The sequence below is a fragment of the Nannobrachium achirus genome, assembly GCF_963921795.1.
Source record: "Nannobrachium achirus genome assembly, chromosome: 8".
Lineage (NCBI taxonomy): Eukaryota > Metazoa > Chordata > Actinopteri > Myctophiformes > Myctophidae > Nannobrachium > Nannobrachium achirus.
The window spans coordinates 16,071,265-16,087,241 of record NC_137817.1 but is presented as its reverse complement, the minus strand read 5'-3'; the positions used below and the strand labels follow the sequence as shown (position 1 = coordinate 16,087,241).

At 40.3% G+C, this 15,977-nt stretch overlaps 1 protein-coding gene across 1 annotated transcript in view; it reads right to left on the bottom strand.

Annotated features, from left to right (window-relative positions):
• The window catches only part of arhgap42b (Rho GTPase activating protein 42b), a 168,903-nt gene that overhangs the window by 108,301 nt on the left and 44,625 nt on the right, over positions 1 to 15,977 (bottom strand). Inside the window, 1 exon segment of the mRNA XM_080731273.1 lies at positions 15,692 to 15,753. Coding sequence (XP_080587399.1) covers positions 15,692 to 15,753 — 62 coding nt within the window.

The window sequence follows — 15,977 nt, the reverse complement described above, 5'->3', positions numbered from 1 at the left end:
AGTGTGAGATCTCCAAGGTTTCAGGGAGCGCTAGCTATCAGCCGTTAGATCTGTTCTATCTTTAGCCCAGATGTGAGGCGGGAATAAAGGCTGATTTATAACTTAGTCGCAAACTGGGTGTTGCATGCCGTAAATAGCAAATATACTGTATATAAGCTCACAGCGTGTGCTTTGAGTAGGGATGGGACGATGTGAAAATGTCATATCACGATGATTGTGACAAAAGAAATCGCGATTTACGATATTGTCGCAATAATCAAAATCCATTATCCTGGGGGCGGAACATTTGCCAAAAAAATAGCCGATCTACAAGCTCACAACACGTTCCGTTGTGACACGTTGTGAGCTTGTAGATCGGCTATTTTTAATAATATCTCAAATTTATATAGCGCTTTTCTAAGTACCCAAAGACGCTTATGTATCAAGTATGTATATTATAAGTACTGTTTACCAATTATAGAGGGTTTAAGTGGTACCAGATATGCAGCAAATAAAAGGTGATCCCAGTGCATGACGGAGGACGAAATCACAATAAATTAAATCTCCATGAAACGATTATCGCGAGTGTTTTTTTTCACGATAAACGATAATATCGCTTATCGTCCCATCCCTAGCTGTGAGCTTGTATATTTGCTGACATATTTCACTCCTTATTTCTTTCTTTTTTGGGAGATTCCTCTGCATACCACCAGAAGGGGCTCAAGTACCACCAGTGGTACCACAGGTTGAGAACCACTGAACTAGATGAACAATGTTAAATAATCCCTATCCATTCACTTCAAGGCTGATCAACAGCGCCACTTGAAAGAAGGTCACCCAGCGGTATTGCAGCTGTTGAGGCCGTGCTCATACGGACATATGGACATACAGACACTTTTTAGTAGTGGCTGGCACCGCTCAAAAATAATCTGTTAAGGCATGTGTTCAAAATGTCACTTGAGTAAAAGAAGACAAGTATTTGGCGTCAAAGTATACCAACAGTACTAACGTATAAGTACAAAAAAATCACACCCAGTGTGAGTGAGCGGTGCCTTAGGCTGCTCAACAGCGCCACTTGAAGGTAGGTCACCCAGCGGTATTGCGGCTGTTGAGGCCGTACTCATGCATATGGACAGACATACTGTATGTATAAGACATACACACTCAAATGTTGGAGCAGTAGTAGTCAAATTTTTCAAATTTGTTTGAAAGATTAAATAAAATAAAATATAAGCTCACAGTGTGACACATTGTGAGCTTCTAGATTGTATAAAATAGTTCTGGTTGATGTAGGTTTTGTAATAATAATCTAAATCTGCACAGTAACAAAAGCTGTTAAATGATTGTAGTCGAGTAAAAATTGCAATATTTGCCTCTGCAACGTAGTGGAGTAGAAGTTTAAAGTATCAAGTAAATGTGCAACTCAAAATTGTACGCCAGTACAATACTTAAATAAAGGTTACTCAAGTATTGTTAGTTACTTTACACTACTGAGGATGTGTCTTTGTACTAGAATTCCTGGTTGAACTCTGTATGAACTTCAGCAAAGACAGATGTGAAGGAATGGCTTTGTGTTTACATACAAGTTAAAACAGTCCAAATGAGCTCATGTCCCATGTTCTCTCCTATGCCTGGAAGCAGTGAAACTGCTGCTACTACAGTACGTGAGGTCAACTCCATTTACTTTGTCACAATGAAACAGTGGTTTCATCTGAAACCACTTAACTTAGGTGATCAAGAGGCGTGGGCTGCGTGCATTTTCAGAGCATGTTTACCTTAATGATCAAAGCGATCGATTGTGCTCCGGGTTGGATCAATGGAACTAACGTAGTATACTTTAAGTTCCTATCTATCGCTATCACAATAAAAAAAAAACGAATTATTCAATGTTTTAAAGTTCAAATAGCATGATTCTTTTTTTTTAAATTAATCATATCAGTAAAAGTTGCCAATTATTCACGGCCCACCACGGGTTGGGGAGGCTACATTATTAAGTAATAAGAGGACTGTTGGACTATCAGACAGCATTTTTGGAGCCATAAATGTGATTTACTTTGATTTGTTTAAGCCTTTCCTTTAATGTCCAGAGAATTATGGGCATGGTTAGAATATGAATGAACTGTTATTTGGAAGATAGTTACTGGGCCTGTGGGCGAGTTTTCCTTTGTAAGACTTTAAGAGCTTGTATTTGTAAGACTTTAAGAGCTTGTATTTGATTTATTACAGTCTATCTAATAAAACAAGATCTTACATGTTTGATGACTTGTTTAGTTTTTGCCTTTTTTGTCTCCTGAACACAATACAAGCCTTTATTAGCCGTGGCATAAATTGAGGATGTAATTTCCAACCCTGACTGTGGGTGGTTGTGGGTTAGACATTTTGAGTTTATTTCTGCCTGTTTGACGAGTGACACTTTAAAAGCAGCAGAGAAAAAGGAAGCCGCTGTGTTGACTCAAATGATCTGGAATTACTTCACAGGATGGAGTCGAAACAGCCGACAACATCAAAACCAACCCCTTGCAGACAGTATTTCATAACCTCCGCTAATGATGGTGTAGTCAGTTGATGCAAAACCACACACATCAACTGACAAGAGGGTATTAGTATCCAAATGCACATACACTGGTTTGAATTAAGTTCCTCTTACTGTATATTAAAGGGAGAACCACCCTTTTTCAATATTGAACTATTGAACTAACAACACAGAAGGGGGGGGGGGGGGGGGGGGGGGGGGGGACTTTTTTTTTTTTACTCTTCTAAGGTAAATTAATGACATACCAGTAGTTCAATATTGAAAATGGTTGGTTTTCCCCTTTAACCCAATGTAGACCTGGAACCAAATGAAGACCTGGATCCATGTCACCTAGGTTTTAACCACTTAAAACATTATTTTATGCTTTAACTATTAAACAATAGCAGCTATACAAGCTCACAGCGCGGCACTCAGTGCGAGTTTGTAGATGTTATTTTTGAAAAATCTTGACAATCTGTGCAAATCTTTGAATATATCTTTTTTTAAAGTGAACATCTGTAACACAAATATTTGCTTCGGAGGGGGGGAGGGGGGGGAGGCAGCCAAATACATATAATTCTAGGTGTCCTTGACTTGAAAAAGTTGAGAACCATTGACATAGAAAATGTGTTTTTCTAAAACCTTAGAAGGATTTAGAAGAATCGGGACAAGATATTGAAAGACTTGCACAAAGTGCCATGCTGTGAACCTGTAGATACAAAACAATTGTGTTGTTATAGTATATACTGTACATAGTAAGAACAACATAAAAATGTGTTCCTGGCCTGAAGGGTAAAAACACAAAAAGGAGTTCCCGTCCTTAAAACCTTAAATATTGTATTCATTTTATAAATAGTTCCATCTTTTACACAAGGGGGACAACACAAGTCACAAGTTGATGATGTCATGTGTGGCCCAGCCCTATGGACAATATGGAATACATGTGCTAATAAAAACCTCTAATATTGTTTTCATGCTCATATTAACGTTAGGAAATGTCAAGTTGTTTTTATAAGCAGATGTCCATTGTTACAGGGGGCCATTATTAGCCAGGGATCCTTTTAAGACGCTCCAAGATGTCTTACCTGGTTACCATGGTTACCAGGTAAACAGGTGCCGCAGCGGTCGCTGGTGAGCGACTGCATTTCCTCATTGACAGCCATTTTAGCGGAGCCAGAGAAATGGATGTTTCTCTGTTTCTCTCTTCCCCATTGCTCGCTTGGTCAAAACAGCGGCACGTTCTATGGACGATAGCTCACTCAATCATAGTCGCGTGTGAAAGAGGACATGTGCTGCGGTCATAAACTGCGGCGGTCGCGTGCGCGATGGACACTCGCAGCGTGCACAGAGCGATCGAAAAAACAGGTCATTAAAATGTGCTTTATTGATGGCATTCTAAGTGTAACAGCTGGAGAAAATGATGACTGCGTCTGCATGCCGTGCAGAATCAAACAAATCATAATTATTTTGTTCAATAAAAGAACTAGCCTGGTTGGTACAACAATGGCTTTAATGACTAGCAGATAACTACTGCCGTATGTTCAGATTGTGCTGTTCCATTTTTCACAACATGGTTATTTTAATGATTGCAAAGGTTCAATGAGAGCTGGAACAGGTGGAACTAGAAAGATGCAATTGGAAATTGCAAAGTGTGGTTGCCGTGGTCCCCTTTCAAGTCAATGGGGAAAATTAATTTACTAATATTTTAATGGCCATATATGGTGATCCAATGTCATCAATATTAAGGTCCATATCTTGGAATGCCCATTTATGGACATATACTGTGTCATTCTCATGTGGTCTATATATGGACATACTCTGTCAGTCTCATGTGGTCTATGATGTCAGACATGATGATGTCAGAGATCAAATCCATATCTGGGAAAGGTTTATTCTTTAATTAAAGTCAATGGAGAAAATGAATTCACGAATAAATGGATATAAATTAAACTATATTACGTATCTCTAAGCAAAATAGCACGCATGCGTGTCCCGGCGAAGCCGGTCGCTTTGACATAAGGCCAACGTGCGTGCAACTAAAACTATGGGAGGAATTCTGCTGCAAAAGAAAGTTTACTTGGAAGATGGAATAAAGTCGGACAAGTACTCTATCACACTAACTAGCGTTGTACCCTATCATTTGAAAACTCATTGTTTTGTTTTTTTTAAATAAGAAAATACACTGGCTTTTTCATATCAATGCTAATCATTCCTGCAGTCATGATTGACTCACAAGCAAGTTGAAAGTGTTCCTTTGATTGGTGTTGAAGTTGATTCCGGAAGGCCCGGCTGTATGTTTTTTCCTCACACCAACCTCATAGCTGTTGTGTTATGAAATGTTATTAATAATACAACATGGATGCTGCCTGCCACACTTATGATTGGAAATCACAGAAGATTTTCTTCATCATTTTCACTATATTGGAAATTAAATAAGGCTTATTATATAGTGCAGTAAAAAGTACAATATTTGTCTTTGAAATGTAGTGGAGTGAAAGTTCTTGGTTATGATCGGTGCGGCACCGAGCATAAGCTTTGTTAGCCTATAATAATTATTTATTTTAGATATCTATTTTAGACATAATAATATATTTTTAATAAACATTATTTATTGTATCTGTGTGTGTGTCTATGTGCCTGAAAGGAAGGCAAATGTTAGATAGAGCCAAACATTGTCATTCCTCAAATACATCCAACTGTCACGTACTGTAATAAGACCATCTGTGGTTACTATGACAACTCTGTCATGGGAAATAGCTGACTGCCAATCATTCTTTTCACCTGCCTTTTCATCTCCATGTATGTGAACTATATACCTGTGGTTCTCAAATATGTCCCTGCCAAGGACCCCTAAATTGATATGTATTCCTCTGAAAAAATACAATAAAAATACATATAATGTATATATTTTTTCTCAAATATTTTCAATAGCAGATGCTATTACAATACACAAAATATACGATACAAGCTGTGAGCTTGTACATCTGCTATTTTTGAACAGCCAACTCATAAATGGATAAAGTGGTTAAAAGGATTGTGATGTGAACTACTTTTGCTGGGGACCCCGTGGAACCCTCCCAAGGACCCCCGGTTGAGAACCAATACTCTACGACGGTGCTTCTCAAAGTTCTTTTGGCTCAGGTCACCCCTGTAAAACATGTTTTCATCCACGGTAACCCTGAATCACATGGTTAATTCATAGCATTTATGTCATATTACGATATAGGTCTACGTAAAAATGTAAATCTTTCCCCCTAAGGAAACCATGAGAGAGAATATCTGGTTCCATTAACATTCCGGGGGGAACAATAGCCAAAAATATCAGATCTACAAGCGCACAACACGTTGCCACGCAGATCTGGTATTTTTGTCAAAATGATTTGGCGTCAATGGAAAAAGAACGCACCACAGTGCAACATACATTAGGTCTGTTTTACTAAGTCTAGAGGGTCTAAGTGGCCTGCAAGACCTGAATTAATTTCTACTGGCCATTTTTTTTTTTAATCAGATGGTGTTGTAGGAGTCCTAATCACAGGAAAATGTAATGTTAAAAAATTAATAATGTTTTTGTAAGGTTTTATAGGCATAAATCATAAATCATGCTCTAATTTGCATTCTGGGGATATTTTCTCACAATAATAACACATGTACATGTTCTAGACATTCTAATGATCACCAAAAAAAATATTACAGGCATTTTACTTCTGTTTTTGTGAGGAATAGCTTCAGTGAAAAAGTGAGATGTTGTTCGTCCAGACACTGGAATTTCAACTTCTCTGGGAGGTGTGAATGTCAGCCTCTGTGGGGGGTATTTATATGCAAATATTGTGGCCAATGGCATTGTAATACTAAACAATAGGATTTAATGGTGATGTTAATGTGAAAAAAGAACAGGAAAACTAATTATAACATTTAAAAAAAAAAGATTTAAAAAATGTTGCCAAAAAGCAACGCTGGGCCTTGCAGGGTTAAACTGAAGTGATATTGATGAATTCAAAAATCAAACGAACCGAAGATTTATGTTAAAGAGCTATCAAAATTATTGATTAAAGAAATTGCAGATGTACAAGCTCGCAGTGAGCTTGTATCTGCTATTTTTTGAATAGGCAAATGGTTCAAGTGGTTAATCTGTCTGGGGACCCCCTAGAACACCGCCAAGGACCCCTGGGGGTACCCGGACCCCACTTTGAGAACCACTGGTCCTGGTCAAATATTACTCCACTACAAGTAATGGAGTAGCCTATTTGCTTTGAAAAATGTGAGTATTCACAAGTCCATTTCTTTTTTTTTTAATCAACGCGTTGCTGTTTTGAAGTGTAGAGATTTTCCCCAAAATGTAAGGATTTTCCAGACATTTAAATGCCCCGGACCCCACTTTGAGAACAACTGCAGTAACTGACAGGAAATAGGACCACAATGGAAAACTTGTGGCCACGAGTGAATGCAGGGGTTAAAGCAAAAACAAATCCCAAGACTGATTTTTTTTTTCAGACCATGTCCCAATATGTGATTTTTGAAACATGGGCGCGTGCAGCGCACACCAATATTTGGGGTGTTTCCCTGGAGTTCTGAACTGCCTTCACTGAATGTGTGTGCCAAATAAATCCATGCTTCATTTTATAGAAGTATCTTCTGAAGTTCTGTTGTATTCTATGCTAGCCTGGCCAATTCAAATACTCATAGCTTGAAATTATAACTGCTTTTTAGTTTGGAGATCAACATCTACATCGCTTATTTATTTTTATTTTTGCGGGTCTACACTGATCTCAGAAATAGCCCCTAAGGAATTCTCAAGACTGACATTTTTATTTTATTTTTTTCGTTTTTTTTAATGGCCACTCAAGGGCTCCTTATTAATGTCTTACTGTACCTCATGCTGTTTACATTTCTGACTCGTAAAGCAGGGGTTTTCAAAGTGGGTGACGGTGCACCCTGGGGTGCCACGACGGCACCCCAGGGCGAGATCATTTGATAATATTTGGAATTTATTTGGACACTTGAAGAAATATTTAGTATCATTTTAAACTTGAAGTACAAAGTTATTTTCAGTCAGTTCTAACCAAAATGGCTACTATCTCAAAGTTTTCCTTGCAACATAATCACTAAAATATCGTCACCGTCAGGCAGAAACCTCTGTCGCACAAAACTAGTCAACTAGACAACGCAGAGGCGCTGTGTGCTTGTAGATCGGCTGTTTTCACTAGTTTAGTATATTTTATAGATGATAAATACAAAAAGAAAGGTTGTGGACATACAAGGTTTCCACCCGACAACAACAATATTCTATACATTTAAGGTGCTGGGAGTGAAAATTATAATGTAGGGGTGCCTCGGGTTAAAACAATATATTTATAGGGTGCCCTGAGACAAAAAAGTTTGGGAACCCCTGTGGTAAAGTATTCAATCCCCCAGCACTCTACACTTGGTCCACTGATTTTTCCCATCTAAACCAAATATCTTCTGCCATCTACAACGGCATGCATTGTGAGCTTGTAAAACTGCTTCCAGAATAGGGACGCAACCGTTCATATCGCTGCTGTCAGGTAGAAACCTTTTAAATGAATTATCTACTTCATCAAACCACGGTTACACTAAAGTAGCAAAAATAGGGAAGCTCTACAAGCTCACAACATGTCTTACTTGCGACGCATCGCGAGCTTTTAGATCGGCTATTTTTGTAATTGAATCATGAAAATAAACACTTTTGGACACTTGTCTCCCGACAACAACAATCACGGTTAATGCAGTCAAGACAAATGTTATGTACCAGTAGGCTACTATTATAGCTTTGAATATAAACGCAAAATGATTCACACAATGAATCACAATGATAGTAGTGTTTATAGTCTGTCCATGTCTGCAGACCACACACACACACACACACACACACACACACACACACACACACACACACACACACACACACACACACACACACACACACACTAGAAACAACCATCCTGAGTGATTACTGTTGCACTCAAAGTGCATTACAATGCATTAGATTTATAATGCAGTCTTGGTGCATTATAAATGCAGTCTTGTTTGATGTTTGTAATGTTTTTTACGCGGAGGGGTGAGGAGACGGGTCAAGTGCAGCAGCTTCTCACGACCTCAGTACAAGTCTGTCTACGACCCTGGAAGTAGTCAATCCACTGACACTAAACAGCATGCTGTTGTGTGTCCACACAGACAAACTATGAAATAATCATGAAAAGAAAGGCAGTCTACTGGTGTGCCGCAGCTAAACGTAGTCAAGCCCGGTGCATCACAGGAGCAGGACATCACAGCATATGTAGAGTCATAAAAGCTTTTTATGGCTTTGAGGGAGATGTAGTAACATTGAAATGTCAGTCAACACCTTGAGTGACACTTTGGGCTCTATTTTGATTGTCTTAAGTACCAGCTCTTATGGCTTAACTTAAAGGCCTGTCCATATTGTCTCCGACCACCGAACCTTTTGTCTGAGAGTTCCGAATTTTCAACGTGTAGCTTTCCGAACTCTAATTCGGAGTAATGCTTTTCAGAAGATGTGAGTGACGTAATTTTGTAGTTGAACCGGACCTTTCCAGCGTAAACTCTCATCCTAGTGTGTATGAGCATGGATCTTCACATATGGAGTATTCCATATGCATGGCAAGATGCCTGATGAAGGTCTGAAGAGACCGAAACGTTGCTGAATAAAGTTATAAGTGAAGACAGTGTGCGGGACTCCTTCTCTCCTCTCAGTATTGGCACACAACAAATAAGGAACACTTACGCGTTTCAGCTAAGAGCCTTCATCAGAGCGTTCACATCACATAGATTCAACTCAGTTTATACACAAGGTCAGAGTTAACCTTCAGCTGAAATGGTTGTATGCAACAACACACACTGATTTGATAAACGAATTAGTTTACAGGCAATTTGCATACTTTTTTGCACCATAACCCAATCAGGCCGGATGCCAATTCTAGAAATGCCTTCTAAATGTTAACAGGTTTCAGAAAAACGCAGGTTGCTACAGTATATATATATATATAGATAAAATCTAAAATGACATGAACCCATAATTGCTTCCAATGAGCAGGTTGGTGCCTAGCATGGTTTGGTTTCCTCCGCCATACTGTAGGTATGTGAATGTGAATGGGTGAATGTAATATACAATCATTGCAAAGCACAGTGGATAAAGGCGCTATATAAATGCACTGTTTACCATTTTCCTGGCAAATGTGCTGCTCCTGTGTCTTCTATACATATAACATAATCATTTCAGAAGAAGCTATTTGAATAGGAGAATTGGTCTACTGATTATTGCCATAAAGCTGGTACTCTATGAGGTATAGCATTGCAAATAGTTCAGATATACCATTTTAAAACTAAGGAAAAGATCTTTAACCATAGTATATGACTGTATAGAAAAGTTATTCGAAAAACCTTTTTTTATTTTTTTATTTCAAGGACTCCCAGTTTGATATGCAATATAGGCCATGAAGGATCTAGCCTGGATCCAGCCCATAGACCTGAGTGGACTGCCTCTCATGGTCTGGTGTTGTAATGTGAACCTAGTCTGGCGTGGCCATACTGTTGACTCCGCGATTTGGAAATGCTCCCGTCATACAGTCTGGGGCATCGAAAGAAGAACGATGAGTACCCGGTTAAAGTGGAAGTGAAGCCTCCTCGTCACTTCCGTTTCCGTCTCACATCGCGCACATTTATCATTATATAAATAAAATTCATGAAGGAAGTGAAGGAGGACCATCGTTTGATTGATATGCGAGCACTCTCATCCCAAACAATCACACACAGGCCGTCTCTGCAAATGTATGGCTTTATCCTCCTTTGCTTGCAACTACTTATGTAAAGTAAAGTATACAATACATGATCACTCTCTGAACGAAGTGCTGTGCGGAACTCTCTCCCGCACACACAGACAGGCAGGGAAGGAGACTGTGTGTATGTCTGTCTGTCTGTCTGACTGACTGACTCATGGAGCCTGAAGCTCCCCCCAATTTGATATACTTTTCTATCTCTGGGACCCCAATCTACCGTAAACCCAAATGGACCCAAACGGAGAGGGTCCATTTTGCACACTCTCAGAGTTACAGACCCGTAGCTCCTCAAGGACCCCACATTGAGAACCACTGGTATAAAAGACAAGACTAAAAAAACATTCCAGGTGAATGACATCGAAGATGGAGAAAGTCAAAAAGTGATACTCTTCTGTTTCAGAAAAAATATAAACTCTAAACATGCAAAGTTAACTCCAAAAAGGATATTGTAGGACAAGTGGCCAATAAATAATGCAAAAATGTAAACACATGAATCTGCTGTGGACAAAACGTGGAAAATCCCTGCTAGTTAAATGGTTACTACCTGTAAATCCTAAAATGTGACTCTTTGGTCCACAAACATGAAAAATTGAATTGAATGTATGATGTAGCCTGCTACTATGTAGTGCACTGTAGATACATATACAGTACTGTACGTAGCACTATTTAAAACAGGTTAAATGCATTGACTGCACATTTTTAGTAGTTGTTTTTTATGTATATCTGTCTGGTGTATTGTTGTGTTCTTGTTATGTTCTTTAGTGTTTTTTTTTAGGGACACTGTGTTGCTTCAGGCATGAGCTGAAGGCGAGTGCCGTAGGTAGCACAGAAGTGCCAATATTCACGATAACACACACCCTCAAGTGTAATATTGCAATTATACGACCGTTGCCCTTAAAATAGATAGAAATGTCAAATGTGTAATTTTTTTAACGCCACATTTAGCTACTGTGTCCCTGAACTTCACGTGAAAACTGCTAGCATAGCCGCTAGCAAAGTGCTGGCTGGGACAGGCAGCCCGGCAGCTCTTCCGCGACCAACGCAACTGATGTCTTTGTTTGATGAGAGCCATTCCACAATGCTCAATATCACCACGGGTAGATATCCATTTCAACCAATCAGATTGCTTCGTCAGAACTATAACGTTGTATAATGTGTTTTTATCATCCTCAGTGATGCTATGGGTGCGTTTGGGAATGCACACTCAACGCACTGGTGTGCCATGTTGTCGTTAATTTATTCGGTGCACACAGTGCAGTGTCGTTCGAAAATCCAATGCGATGTTCCCCGGGTGTGCTGAGTGCACGCACTCAACGACCCTACTCAGAAATTGGGGTTTGGCAGTGTGGTGTGTCACTGCAGTGTTTTGATTGGTTAGCCGTCTCTCGAGCGCTTCTGATAACAAAATGCACTATTTGCGGCTTGATAGGTCCTTTGGGCTTTATTGTTACACACGTATCAATGTGTAAACTAACAGCAGGTAGGCCAATGTTATGAATTAAATTACCTTTCAATAGCAACATTACGCTTTTCAGAAAGTTTTGCTTCAGAATTCAGACTGAAAAAGCGCACAGTTGCCCCGGCCCTTAACTGGTCATTCGTAACTAAGCCACACTGAATGCACTCTACAACGTCACCGCCCAACACTGCACTCACTAAACTGAACACACACCCGGTGCGCATTTCCGAACGCACCCTATGACTCTAATGTGCTCTTTTTGAGCGGTGGTCACACCGTCTCCATAGCGTGGCCGTGTGTGTCTGTGTGTGTGTCTGTGTGTGTGTCTGTCTGTCTGTATGTAGCCTCTGGTGTAGCCTGAGTACCCTGGGTGACCAGAGAGGTGCTGTTGAGTCTAGCCTGCCCTGAGCATCAACTGCAATACACACACACACACACACACCCCCACCCCACACACACAGGCACCCCCCCCCCCCCCACAGGCACCCCCCCCCCCCCACACACAGGCACCCCTCCCTCCCCCCCCCCACAGGCACCCCTCCCCCCCCCCCCCCCCCCACGACCACCACTCAGTTCACACGGGTGTGATTTTTTATATGATGATCACCAAATAAACTCAATCAATCAATCAATCAATCAGACTATTTCATTATGTTGATTGGTGCTGTCCTGTGAGGGCCAAAGTGATCCAGAGACTTGCTAACATTCGTTCACAGATGATACTGTTTGACCACATGGCCCACAAATACTGTATTAATTATTCATTCAAATTGAAGAGCACAGTGGAGGTCATCTTCAACTGAATATCGTCGCTGTCGGGCAGAAACCTCATATCTCCATATGTCGATATACAAGATTTATAGTCGTTTTAAAGACACCTCTCATTCTCTGTTAGATATACAGTGGAGCTTTCAGTATCAACTGTGAAACTCTTCTCTATGCTTTCAATAAATATATACATAATATAATAAATAGTCGGGTGGAAACCTCCGATGTCCAAAACTGTTACTTTTAAAGGATTCAAATTTAAAAATAGCAAAAGTAGCAGATCTACAAGCTCAAAACCATCACATCGCGTCGCTTTTCGAGCTTGACACACACACAGAGAACCTGCTGCATGAGGGCTGTTTCAGTTTAGCTTTAGCCTTCACATTCCTGTTATCTGTCTGCTTGTCATTTCTGGAGTTGTTTTTTGTTTTGATGTGTTTGTATTCCCTGACTCTTGGGAGTGTTTTTTGGCAAGCCACTAAGGGATGTCTATCACACCTGTGCAATATTGTGACTTTGTCTCCCTTGGGATGATATCGCCCATAATACGCACCAATAAAACTAGCAAAACCAAGACAAAAGTCAAGACTTTCATTCAGTACTGTCTGCTATGGTTTCAGCCTCCAGTGTATGCTATTTATGCATTCTCACTAAGGTATTAAACTATTCTTACCTGAATTTTACTCTTGTCTGCGTTGCTGTAACCTGATGTTGTGAGAAAGTGAACTTGCTGTATTCATGCTATCGTCTCTGTCGGTTGGAACCCTCATAATAAAAAGCAATAGTTTTGGACATATTATGTCCAAAACTATTGCTTTTTCAGGATATAAATAAAAAGAAATAGCAAAAGTAGCAGTTCTACAAGCTTGCAGGTCTGCTACTTGTGATGATTTTGTATAATCAAGTAGGGCGTTAATTTACACCAAAAACCAGGGAGATAAGAGGTTTCTGCCCGACACCAACGTTACACTATCCTTGACAAGGAATATATCTACAATATTTAGGGTAATGGACGTAACTGAAGCCTGTAGTTGAAATATTCAGGACTGTTTGTATATTAGAAGAATCTGCTTTTGTTGTACAGTACTGCACTGAAATCGTTATTGGCCATAGAATGAGAGTGAATGGAATCGCTGCTTGTGGTTTCTCAGACACAGATGCAACAGATAATCATCATACCCTATTACTGAAGCAATTTTTTGTCTCAAGATGTCCAGAGTTTCCACCACCCTGCTTGCCTGGTATGAGAGACAGACGGTAACAAGTCTGTTCGCCCTCTCGGCCGTTCGCCCTCATTTCTTGCGCCGGTCTCACGCTCAACATGCTGACCGCTCGGTGGGGCTGCACTGTACTTAACTGTACCTAAGTACAATTTGGATTTTTATTTCTTTACTTTACTTGAGTATTTCCAATTTGCAATACTTTTACTTTTACTCCACTAAATCTCAGATCCAAATATTGTACTTTTACTCCACTACAATTATTTTAAAAAACGTAGGTTTTAATGTTACGTTTTAAAAATTACGCCGGATAGACGCCCAGGGCGAACGGCCAGGAGAGCGAACGGCGTGGCAGACACACTGGTAGCACGTCCTCAATGACAGTGGTTCTGGTCCTTTTCAGGCCCCAATTAAGATGGTTGTTAATCATAGCTAGAGCCGTAAAAATCTCCTTTTATCGGGCATACCCTGGTATATCACTTCAAATGGTTATCTGTTGGCTATTATGTGTCAATTTGGGGGTCGTTGACATGAAAAAGTTTGAGAACTACTGAGCTAGGGCATACGTTTAATGGTAGTGTCTAGATAGTCTGGTTTTGTTTGCTCTTGTGGTAACACCCCCTATTCTGCGTCTTCAGTCGGTACTGTTTATTTACTGCAATGAGAGATTTAATTTGGTAATAAATCGTCCTCTAACCTGCCACCACCATCGCTCATGTTGCTTTGGTCCTGGTTCCCTGTGGCCCGTGGGGACATTGAACAGCTAGTGCCTGCTGCACAGGGGTGTCGCACCAAATTCTGGGCCCTGGGTACAAGGATTCACTGCGGGCCCCCCATGAATGTTCTTCATAGGAGGTAGGGGTTAACAATTTGAAGAAAAAAAAGCAGATATACAAGCTCACAGCGCGGCACAGAGTGCCGCACTGCAAGCTAAGTAGATCTGCTATTTTGAAAAATCGTGAAAATATATGCAAGTCTTTGAATATTTCAAATCCTTCTAAGGTTTTTAGAAAAAAAAACTATGTTTCTATGTCAGTGGTGCTCAAACTTTTTCATGTGAAGGAACCCCAAAATGATATGTATTTGGCCACGGACCCCCATCTCAAAATATTTAGTTCCAGGGACCCCCCAGAAGCAAAATTTGAGTGACAAATGTTCGCTTAAAAAATGCACATATTCAACGATTTGCACACATTTTCATGACTTTTCAAAAATAGCAGATCCACAAGCTCACAGCGCGGCACTCTGTGCCGCGCTGTGAACTTGTGAGCTCTGCTATTTTTAAATAGCTAAAGTATAAAATAATTAAGGCCCCTTCACCTTGGGCCCTGGTAACTCAGTCACACTCCCCCCTTGTGACGCCCCTGCTGCTGTGGTTTGAGGGATGCAGGCCACCCTGCCCCGTGTCACATCCAGGTTCTGCATTCTATCTTCCTCAAACGTACAGTTCAACAGCTCCTCAAGATAAGCGAGTGTGGAGCGAGGAGGCCATAGATCCATCACACCGACAACGTCATTATCATTTTGTCCAAGCCAGCGATTCCCAATCGGTGGGCCGTGACTGACGATACTGCCCAAATATTTGGCGAAAAACACACCGTTATGGATGATGTAACATTATTAAACACAAATAACTAGAAACCTGCATTTAATGAAGATTAGTTCCACTGATCCCAGCTGTAACACAGTCGATTGAATACAATAAATTGCACGCAGCCCATCCATCCGACCACTTAGGCGGGCCGCATGCGTTTTCAAGATTTCCAAGATCCATAAAAGGTTGAGAACCGCGTCCAAACTATTTCCATATTATAGTTCTTCTTCAGCTTCACAAAGAAGTCTTTCAATATAAAGACAGTCGGCCTGTTACTGTAGCAACGAGACCATTTCCAACATAGCTAAAGCACAGAAAGAATAATGCAATGAAAGACAGCATTCTTACCAGGCGCCTCCTCTCTTCTTCCACAGTGCTCAAGAGTTGGGAGAATTCTTTGAATGACTGGGCTGAAACAAGACAAAAAAAGGACACAGTCATAATTTATAGCAGTTGCAGCAAGCTAAACAATAAAAACTGCAGTTTTAAATAACATATGCAACTCCTTTGAACAGTGTTTCAGAGACATTCATTCTATGATGAGATCTATGAATTTGTATGTTGCAACTTTAAAATCTGTAGCTTTTTTAGCATTGTTTAAAGACGCGTCCATTTCCCCTAAAGCCACGCCCCT